General features: G+C 40.6%; 1 protein-coding gene, 1 long non-coding RNA gene and 1 other non-coding gene across 10 annotated transcripts in view; 1 reads left to right on the forward strand and 2 right to left on the reverse strand.

The window, feature by feature from the left end:
• Positions 1 to 11,302, forward strand: part of LOC141420682 (uncharacterized) — a 47,268-nt gene extending 35,966 nt beyond the window's left edge. The window contains exons 2-3 of the long non-coding RNA XR_012445211.1: positions 7,342 to 7,494; positions 8,058 to 11,302. This is a non-coding gene — a long non-coding RNA (uncharacterized lncRNA). The remainder of the gene's footprint in view (positions 1 to 7,341; positions 7,495 to 8,057) is intronic.
• The window catches only part of Lamb4 (laminin subunit beta 4), a 103,194-nt gene that overhangs the window by 18,790 nt on the left and 62,974 nt on the right, over positions 1 to 21,430 (reverse strand). For 7 of the 8 annotated variants that reach the window (XM_074064993.1, XM_074064994.1, XM_074064995.1 and 4 more), the window contains 8 exons: positions 20,929 to 21,072; positions 19,427 to 19,658; positions 18,827 to 18,984; positions 17,099 to 17,323; positions 15,959 to 16,179; positions 10,775 to 10,871; positions 7,909 to 8,284; positions 1,448 to 1,608 (listed from right to left, as the gene is read on the reverse strand). In XM_074064993.1, the coding sequence (XP_073921094.1) occupies positions 1,448 to 1,608; positions 7,909 to 8,284; positions 10,775 to 10,871; positions 15,959 to 16,179; positions 17,099 to 17,323; positions 18,827 to 18,984; positions 19,427 to 19,658; positions 20,929 to 21,072 (1,614 nt within the window). Of the gene's footprint in view, positions 1 to 1,447; positions 1,609 to 7,908; positions 8,285 to 10,774; positions 10,872 to 15,958; positions 16,180 to 17,098; positions 17,324 to 18,826; positions 18,985 to 19,426; positions 19,659 to 20,928; positions 21,073 to 21,430 lie in introns of those variants that run through there. The other variant, XR_012445210.1, reaches the window with a different exon arrangement.
• On the reverse strand, positions 7,339 to 7,502 carry LOC141420922 (U1 spliceosomal RNA). The gene has a single exon (XR_012445646.1). It is a non-coding gene; the product is annotated as a U1 spliceosomal RNA (small nuclear RNA).

Raw genomic sequence — 21,430 nt, forward strand, 5'->3', positions numbered from 1 at the left:
TCTGCACAACCATAATCCAGGCATGACACAACCATACCTTATCTTTAAAACTTTCTGGTTCTTACCACTATCATACTCTTAATATCATGTTTTTCATTTCTCATGAAAAAAACAAAAAACATGTTCATTTTGCTTGGAATGATTTTCTACTTTTATTTATCTGGCAAATTTATCTTTATTCTATAAGGCTTATCACTGCCCTCAGTTGTTACGTCCTCCATGAAGCCTTTCCTAACAAACCCAGGGAGAATTTGCTTTTCACTCTGCTTCCAAAGCAGGTGTTAAGGATGCATTTGGGGTTGTTTCTATTCCTGTCTTGCCAGGGCAGGAATAATTCAAGGGCAGGTACTTGTCATCTTCCTGGCCCTATGGCCACCACAGAGTCAGGTACTGGGGCACTTCTCAGCAGCTGCTGTTGGGCTATGAATAGTAACTGCTCCTGGCGAGGGTCAGGTGTACTCTATCCTACCTGGCTTCTGATGGCTCTTGAATTCTTTCAGTGGGAACCTTATTCCAGATTGGGAATCAGAGGGAATTCCTTACTCTTCACATGGTGTTCATTAGGCATCATTAATAGATCTTCACTAGAATTTATTTTACTAAATTTAGGCATTCTTTTAGGGAATGCCTAAACTGCTGTCTATTTTTTCTCTTTTTGCTGAAGATCAGATGAAAAACAGTCACATACAGAGAGAATAAAGCAAATCAGCCAATGTTTATGTTTTGGCATGGATGAGTGTGTGTTTACCCTTTGTCTCTGTTAGATGGCGGGGGAGGGGGGGTCTGAATAAACTCAGTACTAACTCTCTTGGTAATAGCAGGCTTTCCATTTCCAAATACCACAGGAGATGTCATCTTCAACAGGGGGCAAGCTATAGAGTTCCATTTCTCCTCCTAGTACATCGTGGCCCTGTCAGGGCTCATGTTCACTTGTAAGAACTGCACAATATGAATCAGTGGCTTCCAATATGTTGCATAACTCCAATTCCAACAAAGTTCTAGTGAGAAATGTTGGGTTTCATTCTTTTTCCTTTTTTTTTTTTGCCTCATATTCCTTTGTATTTGTGGTTGCTCAGAAATACAGTGGCATATACCAAGGAAGGCACAGAAATGTGTTTCTCTCACTTGCTCATGTCCACATTAGATTTTCTAAGTTCTGATTACTCAAGATTCCTTGCAGGTTTGGCATTAGATTACTCTGGGTCTTAGAATTTGGTTAGTGCCAGACATTGTGACCTTTATTTGTTATTTGGAGCAAATGTTAGCCAGGCTCTGTAATGTTTAAAAAGATGAGTATTCATGTGCACATAATACCTTTAATGCGTGTGTTTGCATGTGCTACAGTGCTGGGCGTCATGGGGGTTGCAGGGGTGACTCACTAATGGAATGCACTGTGGATTTCATCAAACCTTGTGTAGAAACAGTCAAAGTGCATTTTCCCTCTTACCCATAATGCTGGCATTAAGGACGCTGGGCTGCAAATCAATTTCCTTCCGAAGGTTTTCAAGCAAGAGGTCTGTTTCTTTCCTCATTCTTGCTATGGTTTCTTTCAGATCTTGAAATTCATACACTGTTTTCAGTTGTTCACTTAGCTGCATAATTTGTTTCCTATTGAAGAAAATGAGGGTAAATGTGCTTAAGCTTTTATTACATTTGATATGTTGGTCAAAAAGTGCCATGAATTGTCCTCATTTTTAAGTGTCCTCAATTAGAAAGGACCCCCCCAACATATGTAATTTTTTGAGTTTATAATTCTGTTTATGGCTCATCTTGTTCCTCTTAATTCAGCTTCCTGGAATATGTCAGCACTCATTTAAGCGATGACCAGCATACAAGCTCCAGTAGAGTAAAGGTTTCCCAATCTTTCCACTCCCACTGTCTCTCTCTCTCTCTCTCTCTCTCTCTCTCTCTCTCTGCTTTGCATTTCAAAACCTGATTCACTTAAATCAAACTAAAAGAGCCTGTCTACACTTGGCTTTCAACACATTGATAAAACAGAATGCCTTCCCCAGCCTAAGATAAAATCAGTTCTTTATTTGGAATAAATCTTCGTTCAACAAAGTTCATTCTAGTGCTACATTTGTATGGGTCTTAACTTTTAATTTCCCCTAGTGATAAGGAAGTTTCCTTGCTGGCAAGTGGAATGTTTTCTTTTTCCATCATCTTCATCCTTTTTGTTTCTTGTGGTACTGGAGTTTAAACTCAGGGCTATGCATTTGCTAAGTAGGCCAAGCCCTTTTTGCTTTTTTTTTTTGAGTAGAGTCTCACATTTATGCCTGGGCCATCCTGGACTGCAATCCTGATATTTATACTTTCTGCATAGCTGGGATGGCAGGCATGCTCCACCACACCCAGTTTTATTGGTTGAGATGATGTCTCATAGACTTTACGTCTGGACTGGCAGAACCATGATCCTCCTGATCTGTGCCTCCTGAATAGCTAGGATTAAAGGTATGAGCCCCCACACCCACTCTTATCACCTTCATCTTTGATAGAACATGCTAAGAAGAGCAGCCCTCCTCGTCTAAGTATTTTGTATAGAACAATAGATTTCAGGTTATGCCTTGCCCTGAGTTACTTCATCTTATAAAGGAACACTTTTGACTTGAGTTACTCCACTTTGAGAATAAGTGCCAAGATAGAATGACTCTACATCTTGTTTATACAAGTAAATAACCAGTCACTGCCAGCACATCACAAAGCACAAACTGGTTTTGAAAAATCTATTTCTGCCAACAAATCATTATACCCGTGAATTTGAAATGTTCATATCAAATCATATCTGAAATACCAGACACATGAGTTAATTCATCACACCAGGTGTAACTCCCTCACTTAGAACTATAAAAGGAGCACCCCGAGACTGACCCAGGCACACTGATCCATCCTCTAGTCACTCTTCACATGCCTCTTCTAGGAAAATTGCCAAAACAAAGGACCAATCTGCTTCTCCAGCTCAAGTGCAATTTTTCCTGCCCATAACACATAGCCCACTTCAAACTGACACTTGAAAGTGCCTGGACCTGCACTTGACAACTCTGTGCCTGGATAGCTCTGTGCCTGGGGTTTGTAAAATGTATCTGGTTCCCTACAGAGACTTTTCCTTGTATCTATATCAGTTCTCTGCCTGTGCCTTCAGTACAGTTCTGAATATGGTAGCCTCTTTAAACCTTTTGTAGCCATTCTGCAATATGCATCTGTGACACACACACACACACACACACACACACACTATTGTGTAATATGTGATTTGAGAGCTAATATTAGTAATTAAGATTGGAATAAAAGAACCCATGTTTGCCAATGGCCCCAAATGCCAAGTGAAATCAGGAGTACTTGGTGAATTAAAGCCAAAGAGATTGATGTAGCTTGTGAATTTATTGTTCTTCAATAAATTCTGACACTGTGGAAAGACACAAATGTGTCCATCTATGTTTCTGACATAGGTCATTCACAACACATGCTTCTGTTTCACTTCAACTTGCTGGATTCCACACATATAGTTGGTTCAAGTGGATAATGAAGATCTCCATTTTTATTGTTAGCATATTATAACGGTACAGGGGGTAAATTTTGTCATTAACCTAAATGCTTAAAATATGTCTTAATTAGATTCACCCCCATCTTCTTTCTCCTTTTTCTCCCTTCTTAGAACAATTTCAACAGGTTTCATTGTTGCATTTATATACATGAGTACCAAATACTTCCACCTTATTTTCCCTCTTCCACCGTTTCTTTATGTTCTCCTACTTCCACTGGTACCCACCCCTGGACAAGACCTCTTTTACCTTCCTGTCCTTCACTTATTAAAAAAAACAACATTTTTGTTAGTTTATGATAGTTATACAGGGGGGTTTGTTGTGATATTGCCATGTATACATGTATTATAACCCAAATTGGTTCATCTCCTCCATTATTCTCCCGTTCCTACCCCAGATTCCTTCTTGTGGTGACCTCAGTGGGTTTCAATGTTCCATATTCAGCCATGTATAGAAAATACATCAACCATATTCACCTTCTTTACTTTCTCTATTTATCCTGCCCTTAACAGGATATCACTAGTGCCCTCCCCTTAACATGACCTGCTTTATGCTCTGTCCTTCATTGTTTAGGTATCTGTTTGTTGTTCAGTGGGAATTTTATCCTGGTATTTTACCCATGAATACATTATACTTAAGTCAGTCTAACCCCCCTCCACTACTCTTCCTCACCCTTTTCCCTCTACCCTGTATTGTTCAGCAGTTTTCAGTGTGTATAGTTGTGTCTTGTTCTTACACAGATGTGATAAATTTCAATATTATTCACTTTCTGTCATTCTTTTCCTCCCTTAGTCTCCTTTAGCAGTCCAGTCCCACTTTTGGGAACATGTTCTATATATATTTATAGGAATATATGATAATGCTTGTATTTGTATTGGATATGAGAGAAAACATGTGATCTTTGTCTTTCTGAGCTGGGCTTACTTCACTTAAGATGATGTTCTCCAGTTCATTCACTTACTCTGGATGACAAAATTTTATTCTTCTTTATGTATCAATAAAATGCTATTGTTTATAAATGCCACATTTTCTTAATCTATTCATCAGTTTTAGGGCATCTTGACAATTCCCATAGCTTGGCTATTGTGAATAAAAGGTGCTGCTATAAACATGGGAATACAAGTGTTTTTACTATAACGTCACTTACATTCCTTTGGGTGTATACCAGGAGTGGTATTGCTGGATTATATGGCAGTTTTATTTTTAGTTTTTTGAGGAGCCTCCATATTGCTTTCCATAGTGGTTGTACTAATTTACATTCCCACCAATAGTTTTTGAGGGTTCTTTTTCTCCACATCCTCACCAACAATAACCATGAAGATATTCTTTTTGATGTGAGAATTGTTTATAAATCTTGCAGGGTACAGTTGAGGGAATGTGAATTTATGGAACTAATTATGTTGGCATTATTCAGAGCATTAATTGATGCTTCCTCACTTTTTTCCTCTAACTCTCTTCTACAGGGAGTTTCCTTCAGGCTCCAACTGTCAGGACTATAATTCTTCAACATAATAATAGTAATAATTACCATTATGATAATGGTATTCTTAAGGTCTTACTGTGTGTCAGACACCACACTAAGTGACTCTGTCTTGAGTAATATGCTCAAGAATCCCTTGAAATAGGTGTTCTCTCTCTCTCTCTCTCTCTCTCTCTGACAGTGCCAGAGTTTGAACTCAGGGCCTTGTGCTTGCTATGCCCCCTGGACCTTTTTTTTTTAGTTATTGTTAAAATAGGATCTCATGTTTTCTGACCTGAACCATGATCATCCTAGTCACACCTCCCACATAGCAGAGATGACAGGTGTACACACCATACCCAGTATTTTATTGGTTGAGATAGGGTCTCACCAACTTTTTGCCTGAGCTACCTTTGAACCACAGTCTTTCCTATTTGCACCTCCACATAATCAGGATTATAGGAGTGAGCTAGCACACTCAGTCCTTATCTTTCTTTTTGCTGAAGAAACCAAAAATGGAGGTCATTTGCCTGAAGCCTTGTGGGTAGTAAGTGGATTTGATCCAAGGTCATTTGACTTCTAGATTTATGCCCATGGTTCCCTGGGTTCCCTGTCATCCTGCTTCCCTTCAACTTGTAATTTATCCAGCAAATCTTGTTATATTATTACATCTGGTCTGGGGAATACAGGCAGTCCCTGTCCTGAGGAATTCCCTACTGTGGGAGTGGTGAAGGAACACAAAACCTTCACAATCTTCAAAGGTGTAGAAGGAGAAACAACCTTTCTCTGAGAAGGTCAGAGAAAGCTTCAGAGGGGAGGTGGTGTTTGGATGGCCACCCAGTAAAGAGCAACAGGAGTTCAGCAGGTGGATCTGTAGGGGACAGGCGTCTCGGTGTCTGGTTGAAGAGGCTCAGTAGGAACTTTTATCTCATCACCTCAGTCTGGCTCCAGGACTTCTCTTGCTGTCTTCTTTATCTTTCTGGATCTGCTCAGGAATCCTGTAGTATTTTTCCACAATGTCTCTGTAGATTAGCTCATTTTGCTTTTTTTGGTGCTACCTTGACATCTTCCTAATACTATAACCACAAAGCAGTGGTTCTCAGGTTCACCCTCAGGCATGTCTTCTCTGGGTCATATGAAGGATTTTACAAGTGCTATATTTTAAAATGGGGACATATCCATGAAAATCTAAATATCTGACATTTTACAAAAAGTGGAGAGACCTGGGCCCAAATCCTGTAGGGCAAAGGTCTTTAGAAGGGTACAGATGTGGCTGTTCTCTTGATTCAGCCATGCAATGTCCCTGGGGCCTGTCAGTGTATTTATGATGCAGTGATCCATTCTCTGAACTAAACAGGTAGGCTGTTTCTTCTGCCTTGTGTAACTTATAATCAATTACTGTATACTTCTGGGGTATTTTCCTGCTGACAATGAGTGGTCTTATGTTTACACTTGTGCTGTATATGACATAAAACTCTATAGATTCAACTTAATTCAGAAACTTTTATTGGGAAGGGGATATTTTTATGCTATCTAACTACACTACGGGAGTTTCTTAGAGGACTATATGGTTCTATGAGGTTTTATACTTGATTAACTCTGCTTTTGCCCAGAGCAGGCTGGCAAACTTTGCCTCAGGTGGTCTGGTGTCTGTTGAAACTATGTGACTCTTATCACTGCAGAAGGAGATCAGCCACAGAAGGTTGTAACACATGGGCATCTTTTTTTGTTTTATTTTTTTCTTTTGGGGGTGCTGGGGTTTGTACTCAGGGCTTCATGCTGCAAAACGGGCTCTCTACCACTTGAGCCACACCCAAGTCCAATGTCATCGAGTTTCAATGGAACTTTATCCACAAAACCAGTGTTGTGTTGGTTTTGACCTGTGGGATGTAGTGTTTTGACTCTTAGTCCGGAATGGCCAACATAATCTCAAGAAATGGCTGATGAATGAAAAAAAAGGATTTAGTAATAAAAATGATCTTTCATTTTGAATGAATTACCATCCTTGTATAAGAGTGCACACTAATGTATGGGCTTCTGAGCAACTGAAGAACTGGACGATCTGGCATGTTTTCCTTGAATAATCTTCAAAAAACATATAATTTGTAGTAGAAACTACTGTACTCCCAATTTCATGTCTCTCAGGTGAGATCAGGTGCACTTGGTAGTGTGGCTGTAGACCAATTCATGTCTTTCAGCACTGCTGAGTTTGGGTTTTTCCCCCAGTGCTGGCCATCACACCCTGGCCTCATGCATGCTAGGCAAGCACTCTACCACTGAGCTACACTCCCAGCTCCCCGATTAACCTCTTAATGACATGAATATTATCTTTTTTGTTTTCAGGAGAGAGCACGAATGCAGTCTCCCATTACCACAAATTATGCAGTCAAGTTTCCCACATTTGGGGAAATCGCACGGGTCAGCACATCGGGAGTGCAATGGATAAGCCTCGCCCTGGGAAAACCACCTTCATGATCATGGTTTCTCCCCGGCCAGGTCAGTATGAATATTATCCTTTTATTAATCCTTTTTTTGTTTTGTTTTTAATTAGCATATGTTGATAGTTCAAGGGGATTTCCTTTTGAGAATTCCATAGATGTGTACAGTGTACTTTGAACAAGTTCACTCCCTCCATTCATTATATTCCTTTCCTCTTCTCCCTGCCTCCCCACCATTGATTGTCTTTTTGTTGTAATCAATGGCTTGTGGGGAAAAAACCCACTGGTAAGCTTAACCAAGCAAGAAAGAAGCAGACAAACATAATTACCACCCTGGCTTTAACTGTTCATTATCAGTTCCCTAAAGTCAATGTGGGGCCCTTTCTCACTTCAAGACTGAGTATGTAGAAATTCAGTAGGCGCCAAGGAAAATCAGAAGTTGAGCCATCTATCCCTTGAGCACAAATCTTACCTCACAGAGTCATGGTAAGCCTTGACTTTTACGAACTCCCCAGATGAGGACACAAGATGTTTCAGAATCCTCTCAATTGCAGACATGTTCTCTCTGAGGCCTATGAAGTCCACCTCACAGCCCAGCAGGATCTCTCTTTTATCTTCCAGGTTAGCAGCCAGCCTAATGAACCCTCGCACTGCTTTGGAGAGGGAAGAAATGGCATGGTCCCATTGATCAAAGCACAAGTGACATCGGAGACAAGCAGGGAATTCCTGGCGGTGACCCCGGGCACAGCGATCACATTGCTGGCCACTGATACCTTCCCGGCAGTGGCACAAGCCTGTGTCCAGGTCACAGACAGGCTTCTGGGTTCCTTCTCTGTTGCAGTCACATGCTGAAAAGGAAGAGAGAAGGAACAGAGAATGTCGCCTGGTCTTTTGTTCATGACTAGATCAAGAATAAACCCCTCTTCTCTCTTCCCAGGATTTCCCAACTCATGTCTCTAAGGTGACAATTTAAAGACATGATTTTAGAGATCAGTACAATGGCAACTAAAATACAGCATGCCTCTCTATACCCCACTAATCAGCTCATGGTTTTTATGTGGAAAATATTAGATGTTCTTTTTATTGAGTGAGTGTCCACAGGTGGGGTCTTCATCTGTTTTAGTGAGGCACATGAATTTCATGCACACTGGTGACTGCAGCTGCTGCCTCCAAGGCTGCTTTATGTGTGCCACTGGCTTCAAGAGGTCCCATGGCCACACTGCTGCTTAGTAATATCCAGCTTGGGGGTACTGACCCCCACTGTTTTCCATGATAAGAAGATTATTTCATTCTCAAAAAAAAAGAGGAGAAATTCAATGCATTTTGTCATGAGTTTTTTCTTCTTCTTGTACTGGGGTTTGAACTCACAGACTCACACTTGCTAGGCAATTGCTATACTTAAGCCATGCTCCCAGCCCTTTTTACTTTATTTTTCAGATAGTGGCTCACATTTTCTGGCCAGGTGATCCTCCTACCTCCATCTTCTGGGTAACTGGAATTACAGGTATGAACTACCATACCTGGCTGCATTTTTGTCATAGTTTAAAAAAGAAAATAGCTGATGCCACATAACACTTTATTTGAGTAGGTGTCTGATGAAGTCAGAGGATGGAGGATGGGGAGAGCTATTGCCTTTACTGCAGTTTTCAAAAGGTCAGGGAATCACTAGCTCATATCTTTGGACTCACTACAAAAAACAAATGATTTGTGCTAGGGCAGTGAGTGACTCAAGTGGCAAAGCATCCATCTGGCAAGCACAATACCCTGAGTTCAAACCCAAGTAGAAGAAAAAAGAAAGGAAGGAAGGAAGGAAGAAAAAGAAAGAAAGAACGAAAGAATTTAAAAGGCATTTGACAGCTTGAGTATACATGGTGTGAATTATAAAGAAAGTGGATATAATCCATCCAGCACGTTCAGATTTGGTCCAGGGGGCCTCACTCAGCATGAAGCCCTTGGGAGCAGCATATGTCACTTTGTAATGCTGGGCCAAAGTTCCTCAACTGTTCTCCCCAGGAGCCTAAGCAGGGTCCGGAGCCTGAGTTGACCATTTGCAAAGCTTTCCCTATTGCTTCAATATAAAAGAAGAATGCATTTTTATGGAATAAGATTACTAAAATATTAGAGGGGCCCAGAAAAAGAGGCTCTCCAACATTTTCCAAGAGCCAAAATTCCTTCTTTTTTTGGGTGCTGGAGATGGGACCCAGGGCTTTGTATATGCTAGGCAAGTAGTCTACTACTGAGCCACATCCCAGCTTCTTTTCTCTGGTTTTGAAATGAGCAATTCCACTTAGAAAACTCAGTTAAATATGGCCTGGAGAAAACCATTGAGAACATGTCTTTGAATGGGGCAAGGGAATGATGGCAATGTGTTTTAGCACAACAGCACATTTTTATACAGGTGTGGAGAGGAGAGAAGGGTTACTATGTGTAGGAACATGGGGCAACCATGATTACAAGCTTGTCACATTTGACACTTCTTTGAATGACTTCCTTTGGAAGCTGACTTCAAATGAAGATTCAAATCTCACCTCCTAGGAACCAGCCTGGACTCTAAATTTGTCCTCTCCAATATGGCACCCATTAATCACATGTGACTATTCAGTTTAAATAAGTAAGTGCTCAAGTCGGTTCCTCTGTTGTAGTACCTACACTTTAAAGTGCTTGATAGTTTCCTGTGTCTAGTGGCTCCTGTGATGGACAGCATGGAAAGTGAACATTTCCCTCATTGCAGAACATTCTACTGGACAGAGATGCTCTAAGTCTGCAATCAGGGCCCATACATGGAATGAAGGGTGCTAGGACACAAACTCCAGAGGACAGGGTATCATCTTGCTTGTTCACTATCTACATTACCCAGCAGGCATTCTATGAGTAATCGTCGAATAAAATAAGAAAGAGACTATGTGATAGCCCCAGAGTCACAAGAGTCACTGAGAAAACATCTCTGGTTTCCTCTGACCTCTGTGCCAGCTCTACCTCAATCCAGAGTGGCCAGTTTTCTTCATCAGGCTTCCAAAAGAGCAGAACATTGGCTGTAAGTCATGACCCTATGGGTTTGTTTCACTGTAATGACTTTGAGAGATTTTAATATAGACTATAGGTTTCATCATACACTAACATTTAATATGGGCTAAAAGTTTTGATATAGGAGAAATAATCTTTTTCTGTAGGTCTACAAAAATATTTTCAAAAGTAGGAATTAACTTAGTGGTTTTTCTAAGTCTACATTGCTAAGAACAACAACCAAATAAAGGAATCTGAAACTCAGTGGGTTTGTAATAGGCCCGTGTTGGGGCCAGCTGACTATATCCATGTGTTTTTAGAATTCCAGTACTTACGAATGCATTGCCCAAATGGACCACCATAATAGCCTTCCTTGCACTCACTGCAGCGTTTCCCAGCATGGCCTGACTTGCATGGACACTGGCCTGTAAGCTGTGAGAATAGTCATGAGTGAAGAACGGACACTCTTCATGGTCTATGTTTTCATTTTCATAGAAAACATTTTTCCCTCTGGTGATTTAGGACATACAGCTGTGCAAGGGAGGAGGAAGGATAATTTCCACAGCCAGCAACCACCGCCGACACTACCAAGGATCAGGAGTTAATGTGTTTTGGCTTAGGTCTTTTGAATATACCGCCTGCTTCCAGCTGTTCAGGGACAGGTGGCCCCAAACTAGGAAACATACACAGATGTAAATGAAAACAAAACAAACATTGGGAAATGGGCTGCATTCTTTTCCTCTATAGTTATGAGAGTTCCTTCCATCAGAGATGGAGAGAAGCCAAAGACCTGGTCTAATGTTCATTAATTAATTTGTCAAGTAATGTTTCCATTAAAGAACATGAGATGTAGTTTCCATTAACTGGGGTGATGTTTTACTCAACAAAATGACATTTTTTTGCACTTTACAGTTAATCATTTAATGACATTTATCTAACTGTGTTTTGGGGAGAAAGCTGAACTTTCTTCTACCCTTTCAACTGGATTCTTGACTGGCTTTTATGAAAACCAAGATGACTGGGAAATAACAGAAGAAAATATAAAAGCAAATCACTATTGTGGTAGTCTTATATTATACTTGACCAAATCTGCTTAAACATCAATCAACTCTGTAATAGGTTGCCAATGAATAAGTAACTGGATGCAAAGAGGCTAGATCTGCCAAGCATCTATCCATTGTTGGAATTCCCATTAGCTCCTGGTCAAATATAGGGAATAATGGGAGCCTTGGTGTCCCTGAGGCCTGTCAGATTGATGGTTGTTCTTGATTGTTTTAAGCAATGTTTTCTTATAGTAATGTATAATCTACCTCCTTGTAACTGGTTCCCATTATTCTGAGTCCTAACTTCCAGAATTACACAAAACAGGCAGCCTCCCTCTTCCCCAAACAGATGGCCATCTCAATTGGCCTTTGCTTTTCTTCTTTGGGCTGGGCACCTTCATTACAGAACAGCATTGTTCTACGCATGAACCCACACTTTTGTTTTGTCTGTATTATGTTTACAATGTGGTGCTTAGCAGAAAGACAAATCCTGTATGTTCTTATTCACATGTGGAGGCTAAAAAAGTTGATCTCATAGGAGTAAAGAGTAGAAGAGTAGCCACCAGAGACTGGGAAGGATAGAGGGAGGTGGCAATAAAGAAGGACTGGTTAATGGCTACAGAAATACAATTAGATGGGGGGGGGATGTGGGAAAGAAATAGGGGGCGGGTGGTGGGGGGAGCAATGACCTAAACAATGTATGCACATGCGAATAAACAAATATAAATAATAAAAAAAAGAAATACAGTTAGATGGGAGGATTGAACTCTAGTATTCTATAGAACAGTAGGGTTACTATAGTTAGCAATAATTTATTGTACGTTTTAAAATAACTGTAAGAGAGGATTTTCAATGACCTTAACACAAAGAAGTGATGTTTGAAGTACAGATGTGCTAATACCCTGATTTGATCATTCTACATTGTATACATGTATCAGAATATCACATTGTACCCTGTAAATATATACAATTACTATGTGTATTAGTTAGAACTTTAAAAAATTGAAAAAAAGATGTCTGAAATGACAGAAATGCTCCTGGATTTGTCTGACCAGTATAGCTGATAATGGGAAGAAAGTCATGCCGAATCTGGGCATGGCACGCCCTCTACCTCAGGCTGAAGAGGCGTCATCTCTCTGGCAGCCCTGGAACACTGCTGGCTCATCTGAAGCTTGCATATATTGAAAATCCTCAGACATTTTTCACACGAGCGGGTGCCAAGTTATTACTCCCACCCTGTATTTATGCAAGGGATTTTAAAGCTTGATTACACAACTTTATTTTTACCCTGTGAACATTTCATCTTGTTTCTAGCCTACATGATAGCCTGGTAGGATATCTACCAGTTTTTTTTTTTTTAATCATATTAACTTACAACTTTGCAGCATCTGCAAATTTGAGAAGATTGTTTGTCCAACTCCATCTAAATTGTTGATGAAAATATTGGACAGCACACTTGGATCTCTCTGTGGGAATGCACTAGGGACTACCTCCTGGCTGACACAGAGACATTTATCAGTAGTTGTTTAAACAGCTGGGAATCTAATTGCCCACATGTCTTCTCTGTTCCAATGCAAGTGTTTCCTGATTGTAGAGAGCAACCTTCCTCCATGGACCGAACAACCCAAAGTACCCTTTCATAAGAGGCTTTTGGTTAAACCACTGCCATCTGATTTTCAAGTTCATAGGCTGCTCTTGGCCTTCATGACTGAACTTTGTGTTGAATGCTGCTACAAATATGCTTCCTAAAAGGTCTAAGAAGCATGCCAGACAGTGATGTCATGAATGTCAGAAGACCCTTATGGATTACGAAGCCATGGTTGGTGGATGCTAGTTTGGAGAGTAGAGAAAAATATGTAAGATGGGGGTGGTCATCCAAGTGCCAAGATTTTGGTTTCTAAACCATTCCGCAATAAAGGAACCAACACTCATTGGGGACATAACTGATTCTAGGGCTGGGGAAGGAAATGTATAAGATGAGCCCAGAACATTTTGCACTGCCAGAAAGTGAGGAACTACTTTGAAAAATCCTACAATATTGGAGTATGTCAAAGGGATATAGGAGCCAACTGAAAGAGCTTCTAATGGCCTAGCCTACAACAATTTGAACAACAAAATGGTATTGGACCATAACTAACAGTTTCATATAAGTATCCATAAATCCACAGTGTTAAAAATAAATGATTGGATAAATGAATAAATGGTGACAACAGACAACTCTCCAGTGCAGAAGAACACTAATGATTTATGGAATCCCTCTGTCCTCAAGGAAGTAGATATAACTCCTTACTCCTTAAGAATGGGTTGTAAAAGGACTTCCTTCCAAAGAGTATAGTACAGAAAGGAAGAAATGAATAATTTTATAATAATATAGAAACTGAACAAACACTAATTCTGCTAAGTGATCAAAATTCACATGAACAGTAAGAATTCATATATACAACAAGAACTCTTAACATGTTGTGATGAGAAGGAGGTGACTTTACCTCTCTGGTCTTCTCACAACCCAAAAAAACCTCAGTCTAATGAGAAAGACATAACATAAATTTGAATGGAAGAACATTCTACAAAATACTCCTCAAACTATCAAGGCAAACACAAGGAAAGTCTGAGAAACTGTCACAGATAAGAGGAACCCAAGGTGACATGATGACTAATTGTAATGAGTTCTGGTTGAGGTCTTGGAACTGAAAAAGGACATTAGGGAAAACTAAGGAAATGTGAATAAATTATGGAATTTAATTAGTGATGATATAGCAATATTGGTTCATTAATTGTGCAACTGTATCATACTCAAGTAAGACACTAGTAATAGGGGACACTGTGGGGTACATTTTCTCTGTACCATCTTCACAATATCACATATCTATTTTAAAATAAGAAGTGTATGTGTTTGAAAAGAGGTATGGTGTGTTTATGTGAGTTGCTGGGGGAGGAGTGCAGAAAAGGAAGAAAATGAGAAGGGAAACATATTCTATATAAGAAACACCTTCGACCAGGAATGGTGGCTTACACCTATAATCCCTGCACCTAGGAGGCTGAGGCAGGAAGCTAGCCTGGGCTACATAGAAAGACCCTGTCTCAAAATAAAAACCTGCCTTCAAAAGTTTACTTGTATAAAAATTTGGCCTTGAATAATAAGTTGAACAATGGAACTGAAATTGGAGATGAGTCATGTTTACTCATTAGAAACACTAGAAAGACTCCAGCTTCTTAAATTAGCATTTTGATTCCAGTTAAACCCTGATCTCCATGTTGTGGGTTTGACTTTTTCTAAAATTTCTTATTGCTGTTTTATCTTCTCTTCATCTCTATCAATGTGAGAATGTTTCAAAGAATGGATTCATTAAGTCAAAAAGGGAGGCAAAACAAAAACTAAGCATGGCATTAATAAATTTTTTTAAATAAGTGGACAGTGTTAGAATATTTAAAAAAAATTCTGTGTTCCTTGTTTTATACACTAAAAATGAATTGTGTGGTTAAGTAGTGTTAATTATATATTGAACAGCTTATTCTACTTAGAAACCATCAATGCTGGTCTGGAATAAAGAAGACAGCTCATTTTACCCACATGTAAAGCAATTGTGAACCACAGGGAATGACAGTGGAATTATAATTGAGTGCTGATGACTCATGCTCGTAATCATAGCTACTTGGGAGGCTGAGACTGGGAGGACTGTGGTTTGAGGACAGTCCGGACACATAGTTTGTGAGACCCCCATCTCAACCAATAGCTGGGTGTAGTGGCACATGCCTGTCACCCTAAAGCTACACAGGAGGCTGAGATCAGGAGGATTATAGTTCAGCCCAGCCAGGGGGGAAGTCAGATTTCGACTCTATTCAATGGAAAAAACCTTGGTGTGGTGGAACACATATCTGTCATTCCAGTTATGGCAGGAAGCTTAAAATAGGAGGACAGTGATCCAGGCCTTCCCTAGGCAAAAGATGAGGCCCTATCTTCAAATTAACCAGAGGAAAAGGGGCTGGCGGCAAGGCTCAAGTGCTTGCCTAGAAAGTTCAAAGCCCTGAGTTCAAACCAGAGTACCACCAAAAAGAAAAAAAAGTGAACTGTCTATTCTAAAGGCACCTGTTTGTTTTCATTCTGATTACTAGTGACTTCTGACAATCTCTTTCTTGGTCCTGTTATGAGGATAAGCATATCCTCTGCATAAAAATTAGTGGAAAGGAAGTTGGGTGTCTGGGTTTCGCTGTGTCTGGAACTTGACTTTCCCAGTCACAGAGAGGCCTGAAGAAAACTGAAGAAGACAAAGTTTAACCCTGAGACCTTCGTTCTCCTTTTCTTTTTTTTGGGGGGGGGTATGTCTTTTCATTCCTTGGGTAATAAAGACCAATTGCTAATTAGTCTCAAAACACTAATTAGCAATGGCACATAAAAAACATTCCTTACACATTAGGAAACCATGTTTAGCAGCCAATTCCTCCTCTGATGCACTAGTAAGTTTTAAAGTGTCTTACCTTGTCACAATGGTTATTTTGAGAGGTCTGGGGATCACAGTCACATGACTGGCATCCTTTGCCAGGGACCAGATTCCAGTATCCATCAGCACAACTGTCACAGGTCAGGCCTGTGACGTGTGGCAGACAAGGGCATGCACCAGTGATAGGGTCGCACTGGCAAGCTTCTTCACCATGGGGACACACAGTGTGACTCACTCCGGAAGGATGGCAGGAACACCCTGGGACATAGAGCTGTTGTTAGAGGTAAATCCCACAAAGCTGGCATTGAACGAACCATACAAACTGCTTTAAGCCTGGATGATCATTTTTCCAAAGGGCTCAAGGGGCTACAGGATTTGGTAGAGAATCTATGCAGGTTGAACCCTGTCAATTGTTTTTGATCTTCCCAAATGTCAGTGTCACATGGGTCAACCCACTGTGTTCAAGGAGCTCACAGTGAGGATGATGTCAGCCTCTCTCATCACCAAAGTTCTATTTATTTTAATGATTTGGAAAAAAATGGTTTTCTAAATTGAATTGGGTAGCTTGAAATGGTTAAAATGTCCCCTGAAAATGAGAACTTTATTCCTCCCTTCTTTTATATAGAATCAAATCTTTGTCTTCCACACCAGGCTGCCTCATATGTATACATTAAAGTCATTTGATAACCTTGTTACATTGCAGATTCTGGGCCTCACTCCCAGAGAGTCTAACTCAGTGGGGTCTGAGATACAGCCCAGGAATCTGCATATTAACCCAGCACTCCACCCCAGCTTCAGAGGATTCTGGCATAGGTACCCTGTGCAGCACACTTTGAGAAACACTTTGTATCCACAGGCAACAGTCACAAAAACTAACAACATCTGTAAAAACATTAACTGCAGGGCTGGCGGAATAGCTCAAGAGGTAGAGCACTTGCCTAGCAAGGATGAAGTCCCGAGGTCAAACCCCAGTACCATCAAAAAGAAAAAAAATAAGAATATCAACTGCACCTGAGACCACCTGGGGTGGCACTGCACCCATTTCTGCTGACGAGTTCAGTGCCACAACCCTGTCACTCAGCAGGACTGGCCTCAATGAAATGAGATGGAAAAGCTGTCTCCACATTTACCAGCTGGCACCCAGCCACTCTACCCGCCTTGCTGGGAGCAGACTTACTTCTGCAGGTCTGATTGAGGGCTGATCCAAAGTGACCTGGTTTGCAGAGCTGGCAGGTTGGGCCCCCAGTGTTGTGCAGACATTTAAGGCACTCCCCTGTTACCATGCTGCAGGACTCAGGATCAGTTACATCTATGTTGTTATTGCAGGCACATGGCCGGCAAGGCTCTCCAGAAACTCTTGGATTACCATAGAAACCAGGGGCACATTCTCCACACTGAATACCTGAAGAAAGGGGAGCAAAAGGGAATGGGATGAGGTGAGAGTGCTGGGGGGAAGAAGAACTGAGGCTGCAAATAGAGAATTACTGGGCTTCCCTGGAGATAATGGGAAGTCACACATTAGAATGAGTAAGGAAAAGTGCTAAGTTAACTAAACATTCACTTTTATTATTTATTCAGAGAACTAAAAAGTTATTCAGAGTTAGAAGGTCTTTGGTGAAGTATGGAGTACAGTGTTTCTTCAAAACTAAGGAGTTGTGACATAAGATTTTTAGGTCTTTCTATATAACCAGAGGTAATATCCTGTGTCCTGGGACCCAAAGCTCATTTCAGCCCCTGTTGGCCCTGGGGAATCCCAACTTCCACTTAATCCTTGAGATCAACTATGGTTCAAATGCAGCAGTCTTGAAGGGAAAGTGCCACGCAGCAGCAGCTTGACAGATGTGTCTGGAGGGAAGATGGGCAAGAGCAGTTTTTGACAGATAAGCCCTTGCAGGGGTTTCCACTGAGTACTATGTAGAGATGCCATCTCTCTCCCCAGCACTCTTCACCCTCCGACCTCTAGGTAATGGCAGTTGCTTAGATGTTCAAACTTGGGGCCACTCTCCACTTTGGTTCATCCTCTTGGGAATGCTGTTAGCCCAAAGATGGTTTCAGTTCTTAAAAACTGACCAACCAAGTCAAAGTGTGCTTAGAGAAGAGGGAAGGAAGAGGTAAGAACTAACCAAAGCCATGTGTGTCCTCTTAGATGTAATGAACAAGAAAGGAGTCAGTCACATAATTTGTTATTATGCTGCTAGTTAACACTGAGGAAAATAATATTGACTTCATGAGTTTTTTTCTTGTTTACATTACACATTCACACTCATGCTTAAACTCTTTCAAAGACTAAAATTCTGATTGAGCAGCAGATACAAATTTTAAATCAAGACTTATTCAATGTTTGCATATTGCCCAAATCAGTGCTTCAAGACCTCAAAAAACTTAGCTCTGTTTGTGAAACTTCAGTCAAAATTGTTTATTTAGAATTATACAAAGAAGCCTGGTGGCTCAGGCCTATAATCCTAGTTACTCAGAAGGTAGAGGATCAAGGTTCGAAGCCAGCCCAGGAGGAAAAAAAAAGTGTTTGATTAAATTCTTTAATTTCTTATATAATATTTAATATAAATAGCATATGCCTGCTATTTAATCATATATGCATATTTTATTCAATACGTGGTAATTATGTCTTCAATAAATTAATTTGACTTGATCCCATTTGTCCAATTAGTTTTCTGAAACATTTAAAAACAACTATAACTCAGTAGCATGAGTTTTTAATCATCGTGGTTTTGAATCATGTAAGATCTTTGCTCAGTAAAGCAGCAATTTAGCTAATTGTGCCTTCTTACCATTAACTTTTGTTCTGTATCACTCATTTGTCCAAGGCAGACAAATTATGAACATGTGATCTTGTTAAGATTGCATTGTGGGATGGAAGAAGGAAAATATAAACTATATTTCATACCTGCATAACCTTGAAGACAACTGCAGTTTATAGCTGAGCTCCAAGGATTCTGGTAACAGGAATGGGCAAAATACTGATTGCTGGAGGGAACATCTGGACACAGGCAAGGACGGCAGGACTGTCCTAGAGAAGGATTTCCATAGTAACCATCGATGCACCTGTCAAGGCAATTTCTTTTTACCAAAATGTTCCCAGGAAAAGCTCACGTGTTAGCCAATGTGGATTTGCTATGCTTTAGGACAATGCAACTCCCAAAACTCGTTATTTTAGAAGATGTGCATTTGCTCTGTAAAATATTGTTTTGTTTTGTATGGAAAGTCTCAAGGTATAGTCATAACACTCAATATAAATAGTCCTCTGTGATTTCCACGCTACATTTGAGGAACACAAAAGCAGTGTGTCATGCACATGTGCCACTGATTTAATCAGTTATTTTCTGGCTGGAAGGATGATTCTGAAGGACGATGAACAGTTACCTCCCCCACCCATAGCAGTCATTCTACACTTACACACTGTTGAGTCTTTAGTCAATGGTCCTCCATTATGAAATCAGAGCAAACATGTAAAGATCTAAAAGTAAAGTGCATATGAATTCTGTACCTCTCACAGTTTCTTCCAGTTGTAAAGCCTCTGCAATATAGGCATGACCCTGTATCTGGATCACAAAGTTCAGCAAACCCATTACAAGAGCAAGGGTGGCAACTGGGAAACCCAAAGTAACCCGCCAGGCACTGGTCACAGCGGCGGCCTGCCACCTCTCCACGGCAGGCACACTGGCCAGTTACTTGGTCACATATGGTGTTCTTGGAGCCTTGAGGATGGCAGTGGCATGCTGGGTAAAGCAAAGAGAATGATGTTAGGATGGGGAAAAATGGTGTGGGGGCAGAAGAATTACAGTTCTGATTCTGTATTCCCTGTCCCAACCCAAGCGAAAAGAGTGAGTTTATAATGTGCTCAGAACAAACCCTAACATGTAACAAATACCAGATAATGTTTGTTAAATAATGATTCATGATTCATTCAATAAGCAGCAGGTTGTGAACACCTGAGCCTTATGAATATCTGCTGTTCACACAGAGAAACCGAACAAGCAACATGTTTTCAATGACTTAAACTTCCATATATTTTAGAAGTCAAAGTACAACTTTGAGGAGGTAAAACATGGAAGAACTCTTCTCAGGATAGTCAGATTTTTCTTTTTCCTATATGAGGTAGTAGAGGGCCAATCCTTTCACGATAAATTGCTGAATCCTGACCTTTCCTGTTCAAAATGTGATGCCTGTTTGCTTGGTAGGGTGGTATACAGAAGAAATAGTTGCTTCTTTGTATAGATCCCTTTGTGTATCTCAAGCACTTTGTAACTTAAAAAAAAAAAAGGAAAAGTAAGAATGGACTGAGGTAAGCACTGTTTGCTGGGTAGGCAGTCAGGCCCAAGCAATGGCCAGGAAGGGGATCACCTCTTTGAATCATGAGTAAAAGGAGATTTAATCTGCCTGTAGGTTTCGTGGCTCCTAAGATATGTTTCTGTAGGCAATAATATTCTCACTAATGATTTACTTTGTGGACAGAGAACTGACTACCAGAATGTGACAAACATGACTGCTGAATTACCAACTACAGTTGAGTTACAGGTCTGTTTGTGACCTCAGGATCAGAAGGGTAATATCCTCAGTGGGGAAAGTGTTACTTATGATGACAGTGTTGTCTCTTTCTTGAATTCCCAATTTCATAATTGTTCCAGCCACTGGACTTTCAGGCTAGATCATAAAGCTGGGTTTGCACAGCCAACTTCCTTCCTGGTGTTCCCATTTTTACCTGGATTACTTCCCATTTAATGCACACTGCAAACCCCCAGAATCATGGACTGCCTTTTGTTCATTCCTTACGGCTCCTGACAGAGTTCTGTACAGTCAGTGCCCATCGGTCAGTGGAAGAATGAAGGATGGTAGAAAAGTTTTCAGCACATTTAATCTACATAGAGTTTGAAGAACGTTGTTGAGTTTCCAATTCTCTCTCCTTTAAAACTTCCCACATCCCTCTCCATGCCTTTGAAATGCCAAGATTACCAGCGAGCACATTTCCTCTTGTTTTTTGCTACGTACCGTGACAGCCATGATGCCCCAAACCGTAGCTTCCAGCTGAGCACCTGTCACAGCAACGTCCGACCACGTAGGGTTTACACTGGCACTGGCCTCCAAGTCGGCTGCAGTTGGACCCGATCGCACCCTGGGGGTGACACTTGCAGGCTGCAGGGAACAAAGGAAGGGAGATGGAGGTGAAGGTGGGGGCTCACTGCTCCTTCATATGGTGCCTTTCTCATTCTCAACTGTCCCAACTGTTTAGTGGAGAAAATGCAGGATTGACCTTGTGGGATTGTTGTATTTATCAAAGGCAACACTAGCGGTGTAGTACTTAAGCAGTGTTTGACATGTAGTGAGTGCTTAACAGATTAAAGGCTTAAAAGAAATTGTTTTAAATAATTGATCATCCTAATGTCATTGTTACTATTGGTATCATTATTACTTCAGTTCCTGATGTATGTTGGTGCTGGAGTATCCTGTTACAGTGCAGATATGAAGTGTCCCCAAAGGCTCATGTGCTGAG

This window comes from Castor canadensis, chromosome 2, assembly GCF_047511655.1.
Source record: "Castor canadensis chromosome 2, mCasCan1.hap1v2, whole genome shotgun sequence".
In the NCBI taxonomy this organism is placed as follows: Eukaryota; Metazoa; Chordata; class Mammalia; order Rodentia; family Castoridae; genus Castor; species Castor canadensis.